Consider the following 19,083-nt stretch of genomic DNA (forward strand, 5'->3'; position numbering starts at 1 on the left):
TGAAATTAAAACGGTAATCAAATGTCTGCCCAAAAACAAAAGCCCAGGCCCAGATGGATTCACTAATGAATTCTTTCAAACTTTCCAAGAGGAACTACTACCAATCCTGGCAAGACTCTTCCATGAAATTGAACAAACGGAAACACTTCCAAATAGCTTTTATGAAGCCAACATCACCCTGATACCAAAACCAGACAGAGATGCTACGAAAAAAAGAAAATTACAGACCAATATCGCTGATGAATGCAGATGCAAAGATCCTCAACAAAATCCTGGCAAATAGGATTCAATGCCTCATTAAGAAGATCATCCACTATGATCAAGTAGGTTTCTTCCCAGGAATGCAAGGATGGTTTAACATTCGTAAATCTATCAACATAATACACAACATCAACAACAAGAAAAATAAAAACTACATGATCATATCAATAGATGCAGAGAAAGCATTTGATAAGGTCCAACACCCATTCTTGATCAAAACTCTCAGCAAGATGGGAATGGAAGGAACCTTTCTCAATATAGTTAAGGCCATCTACCACAAGCCAGTGGCAAATATTATCCTCAATGGAGAAAAACTAAAAGCCTTCCCTCTAAATTCTGGCACAAGACAAGGCTGTCCTCTCTCACCACTCCTATTCAACATAGCACTGGAAGTACTTGCTATAGCGATTAGGCAAGAAAAAGATATCAAAGGAATCCAGATAGGAAAGGAAGAAGTCAAGCTCTCGCTGTTTGCAGATGACATGATACTCTACTTAGAAAACCCTAAAGACTGTACCAAAAAGCTTCTAGAAACAATAGACTCATATAGCAAGGTGGCAGGCTACAAAATTAACACACAAAAATCAATGGCCTTTCTATACACCAATAGTAATAAGGATGAAATGGACATTAAGAAAACAACCCCATTCACAATATTGCCACACAAATTCAAATATATTGAATCAACTTGTCTAAAAATATGAAGGACCTATACAAAGAAAACTATAAAACTCTGCTCCAAGAAATAAGAGAGGATACGTGGAAATGGAAACACATACCCTGCTCATGGATTGGCAGGATTAACATAATCAAAATGGCAATACTCCCCAAGGCATTATACAAATTTAATGCTATCCCTCTAAAGATACCCATGACATTCTTCAAAGAAGTGGATCAGGCACTTTTGAAATTCGTTTAAAACAATAAACACCCTCGAATAGTTAAAGCAGTCATTGGGAAAAAGAATATGGGAGGAATTACTTTCCCCAACTTTAAACTGTACTACAAAGCAATAGTTATCAAAACAGCAAGGTATTGGAATAAAGACAGGCCCTCAGATCAGTGGAATAGGCTTGAATACTCAGAGAATGCTCCCTAGACATACAATCACCTAATTTTTGATAAAGGAGCAAGAAATCCTAAATGGAGCAAAGAAAGCCTCTTCAACAAGTGGTGTTGGCACAACTGGCTAGCCACTTGCAAAAAATTGTACTTAAATTCCCAGCTAACATCATGTACGACGGTAAATTCCAAATGGATTAAAGACCTCGATATCAGACCCAAAACCATAAGATATATAGAACAGCACATAGGCAAAACACTCCAGGACAATGAGACTACAGGCATCTTCAAGGAGGAACCTGCACTCACCAAGCAAGTGAAAGCAGAGATTAACAGATGAGAATATATTAAGCTGAGAAGCTTCTGCACCTCAAAGGAAATAGTGCCCAGGATACAAGAGCCACCCACTGAGTGGGAGAAACTATTTACCCAATACCCATCAGATAAGGAGCTAATCTCCAGAATATACAAGGCACTGACAGAAATTTACAAGAAAAAAACATCTAATCTCATCAAAAAATGAGGAGAAAAATGGACAGACACTTTGACAAAGAAGAAATACAAATGGCCAAAAGACACATGAAAAAATGCTCCACATCACTAATCATCAGGGAGATGCAAATCAAAACAACTATGAGGTACCACCTCACACCCCAGAGATTGGCACACATCACAAGTAATGAGAATAAACAGTGTTGGCGGGGATGTGGAGAGAAAGGAACTCTTTTCCACTGCTGCTACAGGGGTCCTCAAACTTTTTAAAGAGGGGTCCAGTTCACTGTCCCTCAGACCATTGGAGGGTCTGACTATAGTAAAAACAAAACTTATAAATGAATTCTTATGCACACTGCATATATCTTATTTTGCAATGAAGAAACTAAACAAATACAAATACAAATGTGGCCATGGGCCATAGTTTGTGGACTACTGGTTCAACCTTTATGGAAAGCGATATGAAGATTCCTCCAAAAACTAGAAATCGAGCTCCCATACGATCCAGCTATACCACTCCTAGGAATATACCCTAGGAATACAAAAATATAATACAAAAACTCCTTCCTTACACCTATATTTATTGCAGCACTATTTACCATAGCAAGACTCTGGAAACAACCAAGATGCCCTTCAACAGACGAATGGCTAAAGGAACAATGGTACATATACACAATGGAATATTATACAGCTGTCAGAGAGATGAAGTCATGAAATTTTCCTATACATGGATGTACACGGAATCTATTATGCTGAGTGAAATAAGTCAGAGAGAGAGAGAGAAAAACGCAGAATGGTCTTACTCATCTATGGTTTTTAAGAAAAATGAAAGATATTTTGCAATAATAATTTTCAGACACAAAAGAGAAAAGAGCTGGAAGTTCCAGCTCACCTCAGGAAGCTCACCACAAAGAGTGATGAGTTTAGTTAGAGAAATAACTACGTTTTGAACTGTCCTAACAATGAGAATGTATGAGGGAAATGAAAAGCCTGTCTAGAGTACAGGCGGGGCTTGGGTGGGGAGGAGGGAGATTTGGGACATTGGTGATGGGAACGTTGAACTGGTGATAGGTGGTGTTCTTCACATGACTGAAACCCAAACATAATCATGTTTAAATAAAATATAAAAAAAAAGAAGATGCAGAAAAAATAAAAACAAAAAATCGTACCACAAGGAGTTGCAAAGAGCAGAGTCATAGGCAAACAACTGTATCAGTGGAAATACAGGAAGGTCAAACAGAGTTCTTTACTATGAGCTGAAAGAATATAAAATATCTGAAACATCTTTAGATAGCACTTAAACTGCATTTTAATGCTAAACCAATGAATAGCAATGAACTCTCTGAGTTCTTTTCTAGTGGTTCAGTTTGGGTTGGGACATAAAAGTTGTCAAAGGCTCCTAGTTCAGATAGGAAAGTGAGATCCAGAGGCTAGCTGGCCTAAATTAGGTCAGAGTGATTAAACTGAATCTCTGAATTATTATCCCTCTCTCCCTATCTCTACCCATTCAGGTCACAGAAATCATGGTTTTGCCTTAATGAGGTTGATATACCTGTGAAAAGGAAAGCTTAACAATGACAAGTTTCTTCTGAATAAATGTTGTATTAACTTTTGTCACACTCTGGTCCACACATAAATTACCAAAGCAAAACCAAAATAATGTGAGCTTCATTAGCAGCAGTAGAAATGATTTTTATTTTCAGATATCTTATAGAGAAACAAATATACCACCAAAGACTCTGTGTGGTAGATTCAGTCTGTGAGTATTCAAGCACTATTGATGGAAGGGCAGCCAAGAAGCCTGGTCTAGAGAATTCTACAGGTCTAAGCTAGGATCAAAGGCCACCTCGATGTTTCTGTGCAGGACATAGAACAATTTCTATAGAAAAGAATGTTCTTCATAAATCCTTTACTTTTGCAAAAATACATACGATAGAATAATATGCAATAGCTACAATAGCCAAAGAAAATAGAACCTGAGAACTAGTTTTATGAGCCAAACTTACCAGGATAGGATTAGGGGTATAGAAATGGTTGGTTTGTTGGTTGGAGACCCTGAGATAAGGGTGGGGGAAGCAGATACTTTGGTGGACAGTTTCGTATTGGAACTTATGAGATGAAAACCCTATCAACAATATTTTAAACTCTGATGCTTCAAAAAATCTGGATTTCACTATACTATGAATGGAACTGGAGACAATCAGGGTAAGTGAAAAAATACTGGAAAACCTCAGTCACCTATAGTACAGAGGGGAAAAAAGAATACACAATATCAAAAATGACAACCCTTGATTTTAGAATACAAAACAGACTAACTTAATGTGGGGAAAAGAATATCTGTGGGGGGGGGGTTGAAGAAAACATGAGGTGACAGAGGGACAGCAGTGGGAGGTCATGGAAACTTTGGTGGTGGTGGAGTGCAGTAACATTGCACCTGTAACACATTACTAACTACATTACTTAAACTATCTATATTGTGTATGTGTTTTCAAGAAAGAATATGAGAATTAAAGCTCAAGAATTCAAGGTAATTAACTAACGATATTTAATCACTATCAGTCTTGGTAGGTGCTTTCAATGGGTGTTAATGTCCTATTTACTGGATTGTGTCATGCCTGACGTTTTTCAGGTATGGGAAGGGGTAAGTGAAAGCTGAGGAAAGCGATGATCTAAGGGATAATGAACTTGGTGTCAGTTTTGGGAGTGACCTGCCATTTCTATATCTGCCATGAGTGCAGACCATCTTGTAATTTTTGATGCCTAAAAGCATTTTAGAATTAATATAATTCAAAAGGGGGACATCAAGGTGACCTTTGACCCTAGTTCAAATTAATGCCTATTAACATTTTAGAATATTATATATTCACAAAACAAAAATAAATATGATTAAAGTTATGTTCAATAGTTTGTATTCCTGCAGAATATATTAAGATAATTGAAAGTTCTAAATTTTGGCATAAAATTATATGGGGGACAAAGGCATTAGAAAATCCCCTTTTGTATACTCGAGACCATTGTAATCCATTTAGTTACTTCAAGTAAAGAATATTATACTGCCATAAATCTGGGGTCAGACATCTGACAAGCTTCAGAAAACCTCTGAGCATTCATTGTGAACCAGTTTGATTTTGTTTTATGCTGGAAGAAAACCAAGACCAAGGCTAAAATGTTAACTAAAATAGACTTTTTAGCATACATTAGCTTATAAAATTTCAATTTTCTTGCATCATAGCAAATATATTTTTACTTATTGGGCATTAATATATTACTATTTTATGTTTTAGATTATTTTGAACTTATGGTACTCAAATCTCTCAAACTAGCCCAAAGACATTCTGTCAGGCAGATAAATATAGGATATATACAGTTTAGTTTTAATCTTTTCATGTAACTTCAGAATTACGGTTACGACAAAGGCTACTATTAACTAGAAATTTTAAATTTAAAATTTTTCCCATAACTGTACTATGCATAAGAGGAAGAGATGGGACTCGAGTTGTGTCAGATTTTCTGCACTCATTTATTATTCCTCTTTAGGTGAGGCACTTACAGTATGGCACACAGAATAGCATGGATCTATCAGCAGGGATCATAAACAAGGTAAACAAATTTTATTTAGCTTTTTGTAGATAGAAACAAGAGTCAGGGAAAAAGAGAATAAGTGAGTACTGCATTGTCACCTTAGCTAGTTAGATAAAATCAATAATTCCAAGTTACCATTGAATTTAGTAGCACATTTATCTTGCTGTTCTTTTAAACATTCATATATTTCTTCCATTTATCTTCAAAAATTAAAGTATGTATTGGTCATTTTATTTGGAATGTATAATATAGATGCTACTTTCTATGACACAGACTTACTTGCAATCTGGGACTTCAGTCTTTTATTACAACAGTTTCTATATTGAGTTTCAGAGACCTCGTGTAACTTAAGACAGTTACAGACCTGACTTCATAAATGAGAATCAAGACTAAGAAGGAAGAGAAAAAGAAAGGGGCATGTCTACAACTTTTCCAGTTAAAGAGCCAGTTCTAACTCACAGCCTGCCTAAACTAGGTGATTTTTATTCTAGGAAGCACATAGTACAAACACAAATTATCTTCCTCTCAAACCCAGAATCTCAAAGCACAATGAGAGCTCTTTATGAGCCTGAGACAGGTGATAATGCTAGTAAATATTTTTCTCTAAGTTCTATAGATTTACAATCTTAGATTGAACCCAAGGAGAGCACTAGTATTGACAAAGTGATCCATTACATATCTTGGACTATCTCCATTCTCTCAACTATATCTCTTTGCTCATAAAATAGCCTTTCCTTAAATCTACTAAAAAATTGCAAATGGTGTTGGCGTCTACACACAACAAAGGTCTAATACAGTAATTCTAGAGACTATATTTGTTATTTTTTTCTTCCCAGAACTATACTATGCATAAGAGGAAGGGATGGGACTCTAATTGTGTCAGATTTTCTGCACTCACTTATTATTCCTCTTTAGGAGAGGCACTTACAGTATGGCCCACAGAATAGCAGGGATCATAAACAACATAAATAAATTTCATTTGTTTTATTTGAGCATATATGCTCAAAGATAAATTTGGCCTACTGAATTTTAGAGGACAATTTAGTTAGAAGAAGACGGTGAGGCATAAAGTTATTTGAGATTCCTGAAATTAGTTATTTGGCATTATTTTTGTAAGAGATTTCAAAAATTTAATAGCTCATCAGATTCTGACTAACACCAAGATATACCTTGTCAAGAATTTCTAATTAAGGATAGAACTAGATTGTGTTCCTTTGCCATCCTGTGTAGACCAACATTAAAGAATAATTTTCTTATATCCCAGAAATCTGGCCAGTTCTCTATTATACCAAAATGATAGGGCAAAGGAAATCTACATTAAAAATTTTTTTAAATTATCATTCTGCATTTACTTAATTCATTTTATATATTATTAATAAATTCTACCTGATTCACTATGATGTTTGTTTCATGTTTCAAGGTATCTCATAAAAGTGGTATTTAAACGAGGTATTTCTTTTTGTTATGTAAATTGATATCATGACACAGCATTTCTCCGAAATGAAATACTTCTATGTGCAAATAGTAGTGCTCATTTGGAACAAATTATACAACACCCCTAAGATGTTTTCGGACATCTCCCACCAAAGAAAAATCTTCTTACATATAAAGATAAAATTTATGAAGAATTCTAGAAATATAGAACTAAGTATTATACACAACTAAGTAGTATCATTTAAACCTAGATATAAAATATTTTAGTTTTCTATGAAAATTTCCTTTCCTCCTCTTGGCCCATTTCTTATTAAATATTTTCCTGTTTTTTATTTCACTAGGATTAGGGAAGGGATTCTAATTATGTGATAATTGAGTTTATGAATGTAAGTGCTATCACTTTAAAAAAGAAAAAAATACTAAAGAGGATTCTGACTCAGCATGTGGGAGGGCACTGTTGAAGTCTAAATTTTCCTCTCTCAATTTAAGGCAAGGTCTCCTCCTCAACTCATGCACTCATTTTGTTCTCTCACAAATTCCTTTTCTGATGGTGATCCCAAACATTTTAATTGGAAGCATTTGATGAGAGTTTTAAGCCCAATACAATGGCCCTTCGAGGTTCATTCAGGATTTCTCTCAGCAGACTGGATCACTTTGCTGAGGGACTCAGCTTGCTTTATGTTACTCCTTTGGAGATAGATAGATAGATAGATAGATAGATAGATAGATAGATAGATAGATAGATAGATAGATAGATAGATAGATAGATAGATAGATAGATAGATAGATAGATAGAGATAGATATAGAGATAGATAGATATAGAGATATATAGATAGAGATAGATATATATTTAGATCTATCACCCCAAATATTTAACAACCTCTTCCAGTTGAATTATTTATACATTTTCAGTAAAGAAAATGAGACGTGGATATAAACTGGGATCTCTCTCAGATCAGTGTCAGTCCTCCAACCTTAAAGATTAGCATCACTTCGTCAGTCCTCAGAAGTGTTCAGCTCAAAATAAACTTTCACTGACATTTCTAGACTCATTGGAGACTGAGATCCTTGCAACATGGCACTGATCCTTTGACTTTACTTTTTATTTTTTTATTAAAACATTGTGATTTACAAAGTTATTTACAGTAGAGTTTTAGGCATAAATGTTGCAATGCCAATCCTACTACCTCTGAGACCTTCCTTTTACCAATGTCCCCAGTTACTCCAGCTTACAGGCAACATAACAAACTTATTTCATGTTGCTTGCTCCAAGAAATCTTAAAGAAAAGCCAAATGGAATTACTAAGAATCAATAAAAATCATTTTGTGAAGAGTCTGATGAGCTATTAAATTTTTGAAATTTTCTACAAAAATAAAGCTAAGTGACTAATTACAGAAAGCTCAAATAACTTTATGCCTCATCATCTTTTCCTTTTTTCACCTAAATTGTACTTCAAAACTCAGTAGGTAAAATTTATCCTTGGATATGTATATTGGAACATTTATCTTTGAGTATATTAAGTATATCTTTGAGTATATTGGCAGTCGATTTAAAGAGAAGCTATTTTGTAAGTAGAGAGCAAATGGAGATAGTTTAAGATAGGTAATGGATCATTTTGTCAATACTAGTGCTCTCCTAGAGATCAAGCTAGGATTCTATTGGTTATTAATTGCTATTTATTCTATATAACTGTACTATTTAATCTATGTCTCAGATGTAAAATAAGTTATTAGTGAGAAATAATATCTTCAAGGGAAGAAACTCTATGTTCTAAAGATCGAAATTAAGGAGAGAGCTAAGTCTACAAAGATGCAATTCTCAATTTCAATAGCCCAAAATCTGCATCCTGACCAAACCCTTTTGATTCACAGAAGCTAAAGCTGCAAAATCAATTTGAAGACAGAGAGAAAAAATATTGTTTCTAATTGCCATTAATTTTGTGCTGAAATTATCCAGGTAAAGGGAATTTTTTTTTTGAGTTGAGTAAAAGGTTTATTAGTGCAGTCAACACTATGGAACAGCACATGTGACACAACCAGCAACCTGCAGACACTAGTGCAAAGGGTAAGAAGCCTTAACTGAGCTTCCTGGCTCCAAGGATGCTAAGAGGGTACGGGCCCTGGTAAGGCAGGCAGGGGCAGAGAGGGTGGAAGAAATGTAGTAATAACCAGACTAAACATAGCAGCGTTTTCAAATTCCTGAGCACAATGTCCTGGAGCTGGAACTTCTTACTTGTCCCTCCCTTTGACTCCAGGTGTGCTATGACCCAGTATACCCAGACTGGTGACAACCTGGCCTGGAATAAAACTCTACAATGGGAAGCCTGTTAAAATGCTTGATGAGTTTTAAAATCAATATACTCACATTCTCTCCCCTTCTCTGACCCTACCCTTTCACCCTAAAGGTCAAAAAAGTTCCCGAAACTGAGTTCTGGCATAAGGTAATGTAGGGGAAATGGGCATGGCCAGCTTTCTGGATGAAATTTCAATCCCATTTTGCCTGGAAAAGCTCAAAACCCACTCCATGTAGGAATGGGGTGATGGGGTGGAGGTGGGATTAGCTGTTTATAAAAGGAATCCTCTACATCAGGGTTCCAAGGTGAGACCCTGGATGGGCTGGGAACAGAGTGTGCGGGGAGCTCAGGCATCAAATGGACTGTCACATCAGTCACTAGAATCAAAGGCAGCTCCTCATTTCCAGGGGTTACAGAGTTGGGGCAGACATGAACTTATCAGCCAAGGACTCCCTTAGCCCTTCCTATTGCAAAGCCAAATGTTGTACTGAAAAGCAAAAATATAGAATGGTCCCACATCCCTGTCCCACCCTAGCCAGAATCCCCATAATAGAAACAGCAAAAGAAAACTTTTACATTTTGTTCATTTTTCCTTTTTTCTTTCTTAAAAAAAAAAAACCAAAAACAAAAGTAAATAAGTTAAATTGTCTACAATGTAGCAGCTGGGCTGCAAAAGGGTAGCCATAACTAGGCTATTCTAAATATATATATAAAAAAAAAGACAAAAGTAGGAGGAAAGAAGTAAAATATAAACAATGGTCAAAGGAAATTATCAAAATAAGTACTGTGATCCCAGGGAAAGGATTTAAGGGAGCACACAAGGCCCGAGTCACAGAGGCAATGCCAGTCCATTCAGCAAATGCCAGAAAGCTGCTTGCTGCTGAGAAAACTGACCCCCGCAGACTAAACCCTAACCCCAGCCCTCCCAAACTGTGACAAAGGCATAGCAAAATAAGAGGTCATTCGGCCAGGTCGGCGCTGTCTCCCACCCTGACTCCCCCAGCACCTACATACAGCTGGCTGAACAGGGCATGCTTGGCACAGAGGTCTAGGCTCCCCAGCATCTGGTCCCCCTATTGCTAGGATGCTGGGGCTGGGGCTCCCTTTCCATTTCTCTTTGGGTTCTCTGTTCTCCAAAGCTCCTCTATAAATGCCATTCAGGAACAACAGACCTGCTTGCTCCAATCCTGATTTGGGAGCAGTGAGCCAACAGAGGTTCCTTATTCTACTGTGATCCTCTTGAACACGAACATCTGTGGTTTCTGAAAACCTATGGAACCAGGGACGCGAGGAAGGAAAAATAGAAGTGGGCACTTTGCCAATCAGGCCGAAAATTTATAATCTTCTATCTCAGGGAGAACTAGGCAAAAGGGAGTAATCTAGGTTCCCCACTTGAAAGGTGGAGAAAAGTGCCCCAGGACTTGAATGCCAGAAAGGTAGGGAGATGAGTAGCTAAGTGGCAGCCACAGTGGTCAGGACAGTGTCAGGATCCAGGGTTCAGCTGCTGGAGGATGGGTTTTCTGGCTTCCCTCTCTTCCTGACTTCCTGTTGGCATCTCCTATATTTCTTCCACGCCTTGAACAAAGATCATGACCAGTCCAGGCTCCTGTACCATGTCGTCACCCATATGCTGGTTCTCACAGGCCATCACGACAACAGCCTGCTTGCCAGGGATGCGCTTGGCTATGTAATTCTCATAGAAGCGGCGGTTCATCTTTCTTGTCTCTAGGGTGGCCAGACCTTGGGGCCAGCTCCGCTCATGGGCGTTTTCGATCAGCTGGTTGACGATGGAGGCAGGACAGCCACTCTCCACCAGCGAGTGCTTGATGACAGCCTGGAGCATCGCATTTGGAGTGGCGATCATCTTGCCCCAGCGGGTCACTCTGGCTGGCTGCAGGGAGTTCACCCACTGTAGAGTCTCATTGTATTCAATTATTTTCTCCAAATTCTCAAGGCTGGGGTTGACACTGCGGATTGCATGCACATATGCCTTGAGCAGGTCGATGTCTCCCTTCTGCTTCTCCAGCTGGTGTTTATGTTCCGCTAGCTGTTGTTCATCTTCTGCTGAGGACTTCTCCAGCTCTGCAATCCGTGTCTGTTGCTGCTGGACCACTGAACACAGGTGATTAATACAGCTGTGGTTTGGCAACTCATCTTTTGGCATCTCCAGGCCGCAGTCCTGCTCACAGGTCACAGGCTGTTTGGGGTTGTGCTCACAGTCTCTGAGGTGAAACATGAGGTTGTCAAGCCGGACAACAGCACTACAGCCAAACACAGCGTTGTCACAGGCAATCTGCAACTTGGACAACATGTTCTGCATAATCCGAGGGACTGGGCGCAAATGGGCAATAGTCACAACACTCCGGTCCACTGGACACGTCTGCTGGTGAGAGAACCACTGGGTGATGCAGGCATTGCAGAAAGCATGCTCACAATTAGGTGCCAGCACTGGCTCCTTCAAGACTCCACTGCAAATAGGACACATGAGGTCTTCATCAACATCCCCCTGGAAACGGGTTACATCATACCCCATGTCTCATCACTGAAATCCAGGTCCTTCCAAGTGCTGGGGGCAGGTTTCCTGATCACAAGGCTCCAATCCCCTGATGCCTCCATTCGGTGCCACAAAACAGAAGCTCCTAGTGATCCATCTTGCTGGCTATTCTCCGACTGAGTCTTCCTACCTAGTAGTAAGCTCCATTGCCAAGGGGATGGATGTGATGTCACAATCAGGAGCACTCGCCCCCTGGAAGAAGCCTGGACTCCCCTCCGAACCCGGAGAGGAGCTTCTCTGGGGCCACAGCGGCTGGCCACTGGATGGATAGCCAGCCCTGGCGCTGGCTCTGAGGGGAAGGAAGGGGAAGGTGTAGGAAGAACGTCTGCCTGGACCCAGTAAAGGGAATTTTAATCAAGGCTATATATGCAGCAGAAAGGGGAATTAACTATAGGCCAAACGATATGAAGGTAATATAATCTCAGTACCATAACACGGATCTCAGAAATATTTCCAGTTTCCACACAGGGGAGAAAACATCCCAGCGGGACTGCTGGTAAAGTATTTCTTGGAAATATTCAAGACAGTGATATGTGCAGGACATCTCAGAGGGACTTCTGGTTAAATATTTCTTGGGAAAATTTAGGACAGTGATCCGTGCAGGAGAGAAAACGTCCCAGTGGGTCTTCTGGTAAAATATGCATTGGGAGTATTAAAGTTTCTTTGTCAGGATGTGAAAATGAAGAAATTAAAATCATTTAACACAAAATAACATTGTGCTTACTCTTATTTATATAAAAATATTTTCAACTCTGGTATCTAAAATTATTGCATTGAATTATATTTTGTACTTGGGTTTTTTATATCAGAACTACATAGCTCTACAAGAAGATATATCTTGTCCACTAATGTAACACCTTCATACACATACACTTGCTGGATAACACACAAAATCATGGTATATTCAGTCTATCATGATTACTTATCTAATTTAAATCTTGAGACCCACCACCCATCTCTCTTCTTTGTTCTGCTGTGTTCTAGTTCCTCCATCCAAGGTCTTCCTGCAATCTTGAATCATCAGTGAACATTGACTTACTGGATCCCAATCTTTTCCTGAAACTCTATAAAATAAAAACTGAAAAAAAATTCCAAGAAAATTAGCTTTTCAGCCTCAAAGATACAGAGGTCTAAAGGGTGTCATCAAGCCCATCAAAACACCTTGATAGAATAAATCACTTACTTGGACACAAATCAAACATGCATAAATTTATAAATATATAAATAATACCTCTCAGACCACAATGCCCTGAAGGTTAAACCACAAGGTGGAAAAAATTAAGCCTGAAAAGTTAAAAAAAAACAAACAGTGCTAAATAACAACTGAATTAGGAATAAATCTTTAATTTTTCAGGAACATTTAGTGATACACCATGATTTATAAAATTTTTCATGATAAAATTATTTCAAGCATACAATATTCCAAACATCAAAGTTCCCTAAACTCCACTGACCTTCTGCTTGCAAGGCAAATGCCTTATCTCCCTGCTATCTCCAAGGCCCAATATTATTCTTTTATGAGGTTAAGGACGTGCACTAGAAATTGAACCTGAAGACGGAACATGCAAAGCATGTTCTTCATCCCTTTGAATAACCTGGTTTGCAGCATCCTGATGAAATTACAAGAAATTGGGTATTTTTTTAACTTTAAACTCTGTGATTTACAAAATTGTTCATAATGCAGTTGTTCAAGTATTCAACATTTCAACACTAATCTCACACCAATAGTGACCTCCACACCAAGTTTTCCTCCAACCCTAAAATCTCCCCGCTAGCAGGCACAAAATAATTTACTTTGCTTGCTTATTGCAACATATATTAAACAGAAAATTACTTTTGCATTAATTATTCCCTTTGTAGTGAAGATAGTTACTGGAATAGGAAAGGTAGCTCATGTGTGCTGGCACTCTTCAGTTGCAAATGCATAGTTGGCTCTCTGAGGTTTCATTCATATGCTGTCTCATTCTGAGAGGTTATTCTAAACATGAGTAAACTGGAGAACCTAGAAGAAATAAAAAAGATTATTAGAATCACTAAGTCTCCCAACAAAGCAAGAAAGAAAAGTGAAAAATGAAGAGTTTACTCAAGAACAAAAGACCTGGTCCATATGGGTTTACTGGTGAATTCTATCAAACTTTCAAAGAGGAATGATTGCCTTATTCCTTTTCCAAAATATTGAATAAAAATAAATATTCCTTAACAAGTTTTATGATGTCAACATTATACTGGTATAGAAAGTAGATAAGAATTATATTAACAAAATTTCAGAACAATTTCACACATTGCAAAAGATCTCAATAATATCCTAGTGAACCTAATCCAAAAGCACAAAAGAAATAACACTGAAATAAAATGAGACTGAAACAAGAGACATAAGAAGGGTTCAACATAAGCAAACCAATTAGTGTAATACACCACATGAATAAAATTAAATATAGAAATCATATTATCTTACAAATTGACACAGCTTTTGAGAAGCTCCAAAAAAGTTCATGACTTAAAAACTATCAACAAAATAGGGATGGAAGTAATTAAGTAATCAAGTATCAAGCTATTAATGATCATATATAATAAACTCATAGTCCGTATCATTTTCAAAGATAAAAAATAAAAGCATCCTCTCTGTGATCTGGTACAAAACAAGGATATCCAATGTCTCTGTCTTCAATATAGCATTAGAAGTCCTAATAACAACAACAACAACAAGGCAATAAAAAGAAACCAAAAAGATCTAAATTAGAAAAAGAAGACATTATCACTATTTTCAAATGACATAACATACTTGGATTTTTCTAAACAGTTCACTACAAAGTTCCTAGAAACAATAAGTTACAAAGTCAACATTCAAAAATCTATCACATTTCTATATAAAAGTAACAATAGAAATAAAGACGTTAGTGTCTACTACATTCAAAATAGTGTCCACAATCAAATACCTAGGGATCAACTTAACAAAATATGTGAGAGAGCTATACTATGAGAATTGTAAGTCAGCTAAGGAAGCAATAGAAGACCATAGGGAATGAAAAAAAAACTATTGATTTATGGGTTGGAAAAGTCAATATTTTGAATGACCTTCCTATCTAAATTATTTTGCATATTCAGTGCACTTTCCACCCAAAATCTTGTGGCACATTTAAAGGACTTAAAATGGTCAATAATGTTTATATAGAATCAGAAATACTCAAATATACAAAATCATACTGAGCAATAAGAAAATGATATATCTCATTGCTTAACTTGAAGCTAAACCATAAAGCTATAGTTATTAAAAACAGCACAGAACCAGGATAATGATACTGATTATAAAATTTCCTCAAGTACATAAATCCCCATATCTATGGTCAATGAATTTTAGGCAACAAAATTGATACATAATATGGAGCCAATATAACCTCTTTAATAAACAATGTTGAAAAATTAAATAACCACATGTAAATAATGAAGCTACAATTATTATGCAATAGTTACAATAGTCAAAGAAAATAGAACCTGAGAACTAGTTTAATGAACCAAACTTACCAGGACAGGATTAGGGGTGTAGAAATAGTTGGTTTGTTGGTTGGAGACCCTGAGATAAGGGTGGAGGAAGCAGATACTTTGGTGGACAGTTTCGTATTGGAATTTATGAGATTAAAACCCTATTAACAATACTGTAAACTCTGATGCTTCAAAAAATCTGGATTTCACTATACTATGAATGGAACTGGAGATAATCATGGTAAGTGAAAAAATACTGTAAAACCTCAGTCACCTTTAGTACAGAGGGAAAAAAAGAATAGACAGTATCAAAAATGACAAACCCTTGATCTTAGAATACAAAACAGACAAACTTAATGTGGAAAAAGAAATATCTGTGGAAGGGGTTGAAGAAAACTTGAGGTGACGGAGGGACAGCAGTGGGAGGTTATGGAAACTTTAGTAGTGGTGGAGTTCAGTAACATTGCACCTGTAACATATTACTAACTACATTACTTAAACTATATATATTGTACATGTGTTTTCAGAAAAGAATGTGAGAATTAAAGCTCAAGATTTCAAGGCAATTAACTAACGATATTTAATCACTATCAGTCTTGGTAGTGCTTTTAATGGGTGTTAATGTCCTATTTACTGGATTGTGTCATGCCTGAGGTTTTCCTGGTATGGGGAGGGGTAGGTGAAAGCTGAGGAAAGCAATCACCTAAGGGATAATGAACTTAGTGTCAGTTTTGGGAGTGACCTGCCATTTCTATGTCTGCCATGTGTGCAGACCATCTTGTAATTTTTGATGCCTACAAGCATTTTAGAATTATATTATTCAAAAGGCGGACATCAAAATTACTTTTGATCATAGCTCACTTTGATGCCTATTAACTTTTTAGAATATTATATATTCACAAAATAAAAATAAATATAATTAAACAGTTATGTTCAATAGTTTGTACTGCAGAAAATTGAAAGTTCAAAATTTTGGCATAAAATTATATGGGGGACAAAGTCATCAGAAAATCACTTTTTGTATTCTTGTGACCATCATAATCCATTTCATTACTTCAAGTAAAGAACATTGTACTGTAACTCTGTGGTCAAACACCTGACAAGCTTCAGAAAACCTCTGAGCATTCATTGTGAACCAGTTTGATTTAGTTTTATGCTGGAATAAAACCAAGACCAGGGCTAGAAAGGTAACTAAAATAGACTTTTCAGCATACATTAACTTATGGAGTTTCAATTTTCTTGCATCATAGCAAATATATTTTTTACTTGTAAGGCATTAATATGTTACTATTTTATGTTTTAGATTATTTTCTATTTATAATACTCAAATCTCTCAAACTAGCCCAAAGACATTCTGTCATGCAGAATTATGGTTATGACAAAGGCTAGTATTAACTAGAAATTTAAAATTTTGAGCCTGAGATTGGCCATTGATACCCTGGGCCTATTATTCATGACGCTACATCTTCTCATTTGTTTCTATGGAGCCATCGTACCTTCAGAGGCTCAGTCATCACTCTAAGATTTACAATTACCTGTTTCTCTGGACATCTTGCCTGAAATAACCATAGAGAACAACTATATAATTTAGTGGAGGATCCAGGAAAATAGGTACCATTCCCAACCTGGCCCACCAGGATCCCTGTGTGCATCAGTTGATCTTTCTGTCCCACTTCACCACTACTCCTAGCCTGACTCACAAGATTTATTCCAAGAAATCCTGGGGTGCAGCCTCTCCTATCCCGCCAGTTATGGACCTCATTTAAGTCCATTCTTCAATTTCCACTCCACATACTATCAGTGATATATCTATTCAAGAAAAGAGACCCACAGAGAAGACAGTGACTTCATTTGCTGAACTTGGTCAAGCAAGAAACTCATATAATGGTTTTTCCATGACAGTTCTTTAAGCCATATTAGAGGCCGGAGTGATGGTACAGAGGTAGAATTTTTGTCTTTCGAGTGGCTGATCCAACTTCAATGTCATATCAAAGGGTGCTAAAGTTTATAAAGCAACTAGAAGGGACTAGAAAGATAGTATAACTAATAGGGTACTTAACTTACATGTGACTATGAGAATTAGATTGTCGGCACTCCATATGATACCTGAAGCCCTGCCAAAAGTGGCCACTAATATCTTTGAGCACTGTTTGGTAGCTCCTACAAAAAAAATATTAAAAAAAAAACAACAAAAAAACAAGAAAAACTCAAACCATATAATTTAAAATATATGTAGACATATAGAAAAACTAAGCAGGGATAAAAACCGGCTAAGCTTTGCAAGAGCTGGCTCCCTGTGTGTGACATCAGGCGGGGAAAATCCACGAAAGTACACCGGCCCAGTGGGGCTCAACTGTGAAAGACTGTGAGTGTGACCTGTCTATGTCTGTCTACTGTCCTCTTGCGTGAAACTCTTGCGAGTGGGGCAAAAAGAGCCTCCAGAAACCTCGCTCGCCCAGACGCCATTTTCAGGGAGGGACTTCAGAGCATAAAAACCGGCTAAGCTTTGCAAGAGCTGGCTCCCTGTGTGTGACACCAGGCGGGGAAAATCCGCGAAAGTACACCGGCCCAGTGGGGCTCAACTGTGAAAGACTGTGAGTGTGACCTGTCTATGTCTGTCTACTGTCCTCTTGCGTGAAACTCTTGCGAGTGGGGCAAAAAGAGGCTCAGAGGAGCACGGCCGCTCCGCTTCGCTACGCGGCCGTGCACTCTTTCTAAGGAAAGAACTCCATTGCAACAAGAAGGAAAAATCACACTAAGAACGGCGCTATATCACAGAAGCAAACATTTCTCTCTGGACTGTCTTCTCTGTTGCATGCTCGGGCCTAAGATTTGACCCAGTGTGAGGCTTCATCCACGGAGGACTCCCCTCCCTTAGAGGCAAGTCAGCCCATCCAGAAAGGGAGGAGCCAGAGGAGTGTGCTGCCTACATCATATAGACAATGAATACCACCACAACACGTAGAAAAACCCACAATACAAGTGTGACAATGGGGAAACAACGCAGGCCAGCATCAGACATAGAGAATGAAGATGACAATTCTGAGGACCAGATAATGACTGAACAACTAATCAACCTCTCAGATAAGGACTTTAGACTAGCAATATGGAAGGTGCTCAACAGACTCCAAGAAACCATGGATCGAGTTGAACAGAACACTAATAAGAACCAAGAAAATATGAAGGCAGAAATGACAAAACTCCAAACTGAAATAACATGTCAACTAACAGGACTGAAAAAGTCAGTAAACGAAGTGAATGACAAAATGGATAAGCTCTGGGACAGCGTATCAGAAGCTGAGAATAGACTTGGTGCTGTGGAAGATGAGATACATAACAATTCCATACAGCAGGAGAGATTGGACAAAAAACTTAAAGCAAATGAGCAGACAATGGAAAAATTAGTCAAAGAATGGGAACAGACGAAAATAGAAGTCTATGATAAGATCAACAGAAACAACTTAAGAATCATTGGAGTCCCAGAGACCCAGGAAGAAAATTTCCAGGAAGAATCAATGGTCAAGAACATCATTAAAGAGAAACTTCCAGAGCTAAAGAATATATGTGATCAAATCCTGCATGCCCGAAGAGTACCAACCAAAAGAGACCCCAGAAAAACCACACTAAGACACATCCTAGTCACAATGACAAATCCCACAGATAGGGACAGAATTCTGAAAACAGCAAGATCAAAAGGGGAAATCATGTTCAAGCAAGCTTCCCTGAGATTTACAGCAGACCTGTCACCAGAAACACTCAATGCCAGAAAGCAGTGGTGGGATATTGGGACAAGAATGAATGAAATCAATGCTTCACCCAGAATACTATACCCAGCAAAACTCACTTTCCAGTTTGATGGAAGAATACATGGTTTCACAGACAAAAAACAGCTCAGAAACTTCACAGACACAAAACCAGTCTTA

The 19,083-nt window shown here is 37.7% G+C and overlaps 1 protein-coding gene across 1 annotated transcript; it reads right to left on the reverse strand.

Annotated features, from left to right (window-relative positions):
* Positions 1-10,622: 10,622 nt before the first annotated feature.
* Positions 10,623-11,684, reverse strand: LOC126011972 (E3 ubiquitin-protein ligase NRDP1-like). The gene is made up of 2 exons (XM_049775754.1): positions 11,570-11,684; positions 10,623-11,509 (listed from the first exon to the last, which is right to left on the reverse strand). The coding sequence occupies exons 1-2, from the start codon at positions 11,657-11,659 to the stop codon at positions 10,685-10,687; spliced, it is 915 nt and encodes a 304-aa protein (XP_049631711.1). The 5' UTR covers positions 11,660-11,684; the 3' UTR covers positions 10,623-10,684.
* Between the last annotated feature and the right edge of the window lie 7,399 nt (positions 11,685-19,083).

The sequence above is a fragment of the Suncus etruscus genome, chromosome 6 (genome assembly GCF_024139225.1).
Source record: "Suncus etruscus isolate mSunEtr1 chromosome 6, mSunEtr1.pri.cur, whole genome shotgun sequence".
In the NCBI taxonomy this organism is placed as follows: Eukaryota; Metazoa; Chordata; class Mammalia; order Eulipotyphla; family Soricidae; genus Suncus; species Suncus etruscus.

Bases quoted from the DNA above. Each gene is read 5' to 3' on its own strand.
- LOC126011972 (XM_049775754.1), bottom strand. From the start codon at position 11,659: ATGGGGTATGATGTAACCCGTTTCCAGGGGGATGTTGATGAAGACCTC. The intron at 11,510-11,569 runs GCACCTAATTGT...TTCTCTCACCAG, and splicing joins TCTTGAAGGAGCCAGTGCTG to CAGACGTGTCCAGTGGACCG.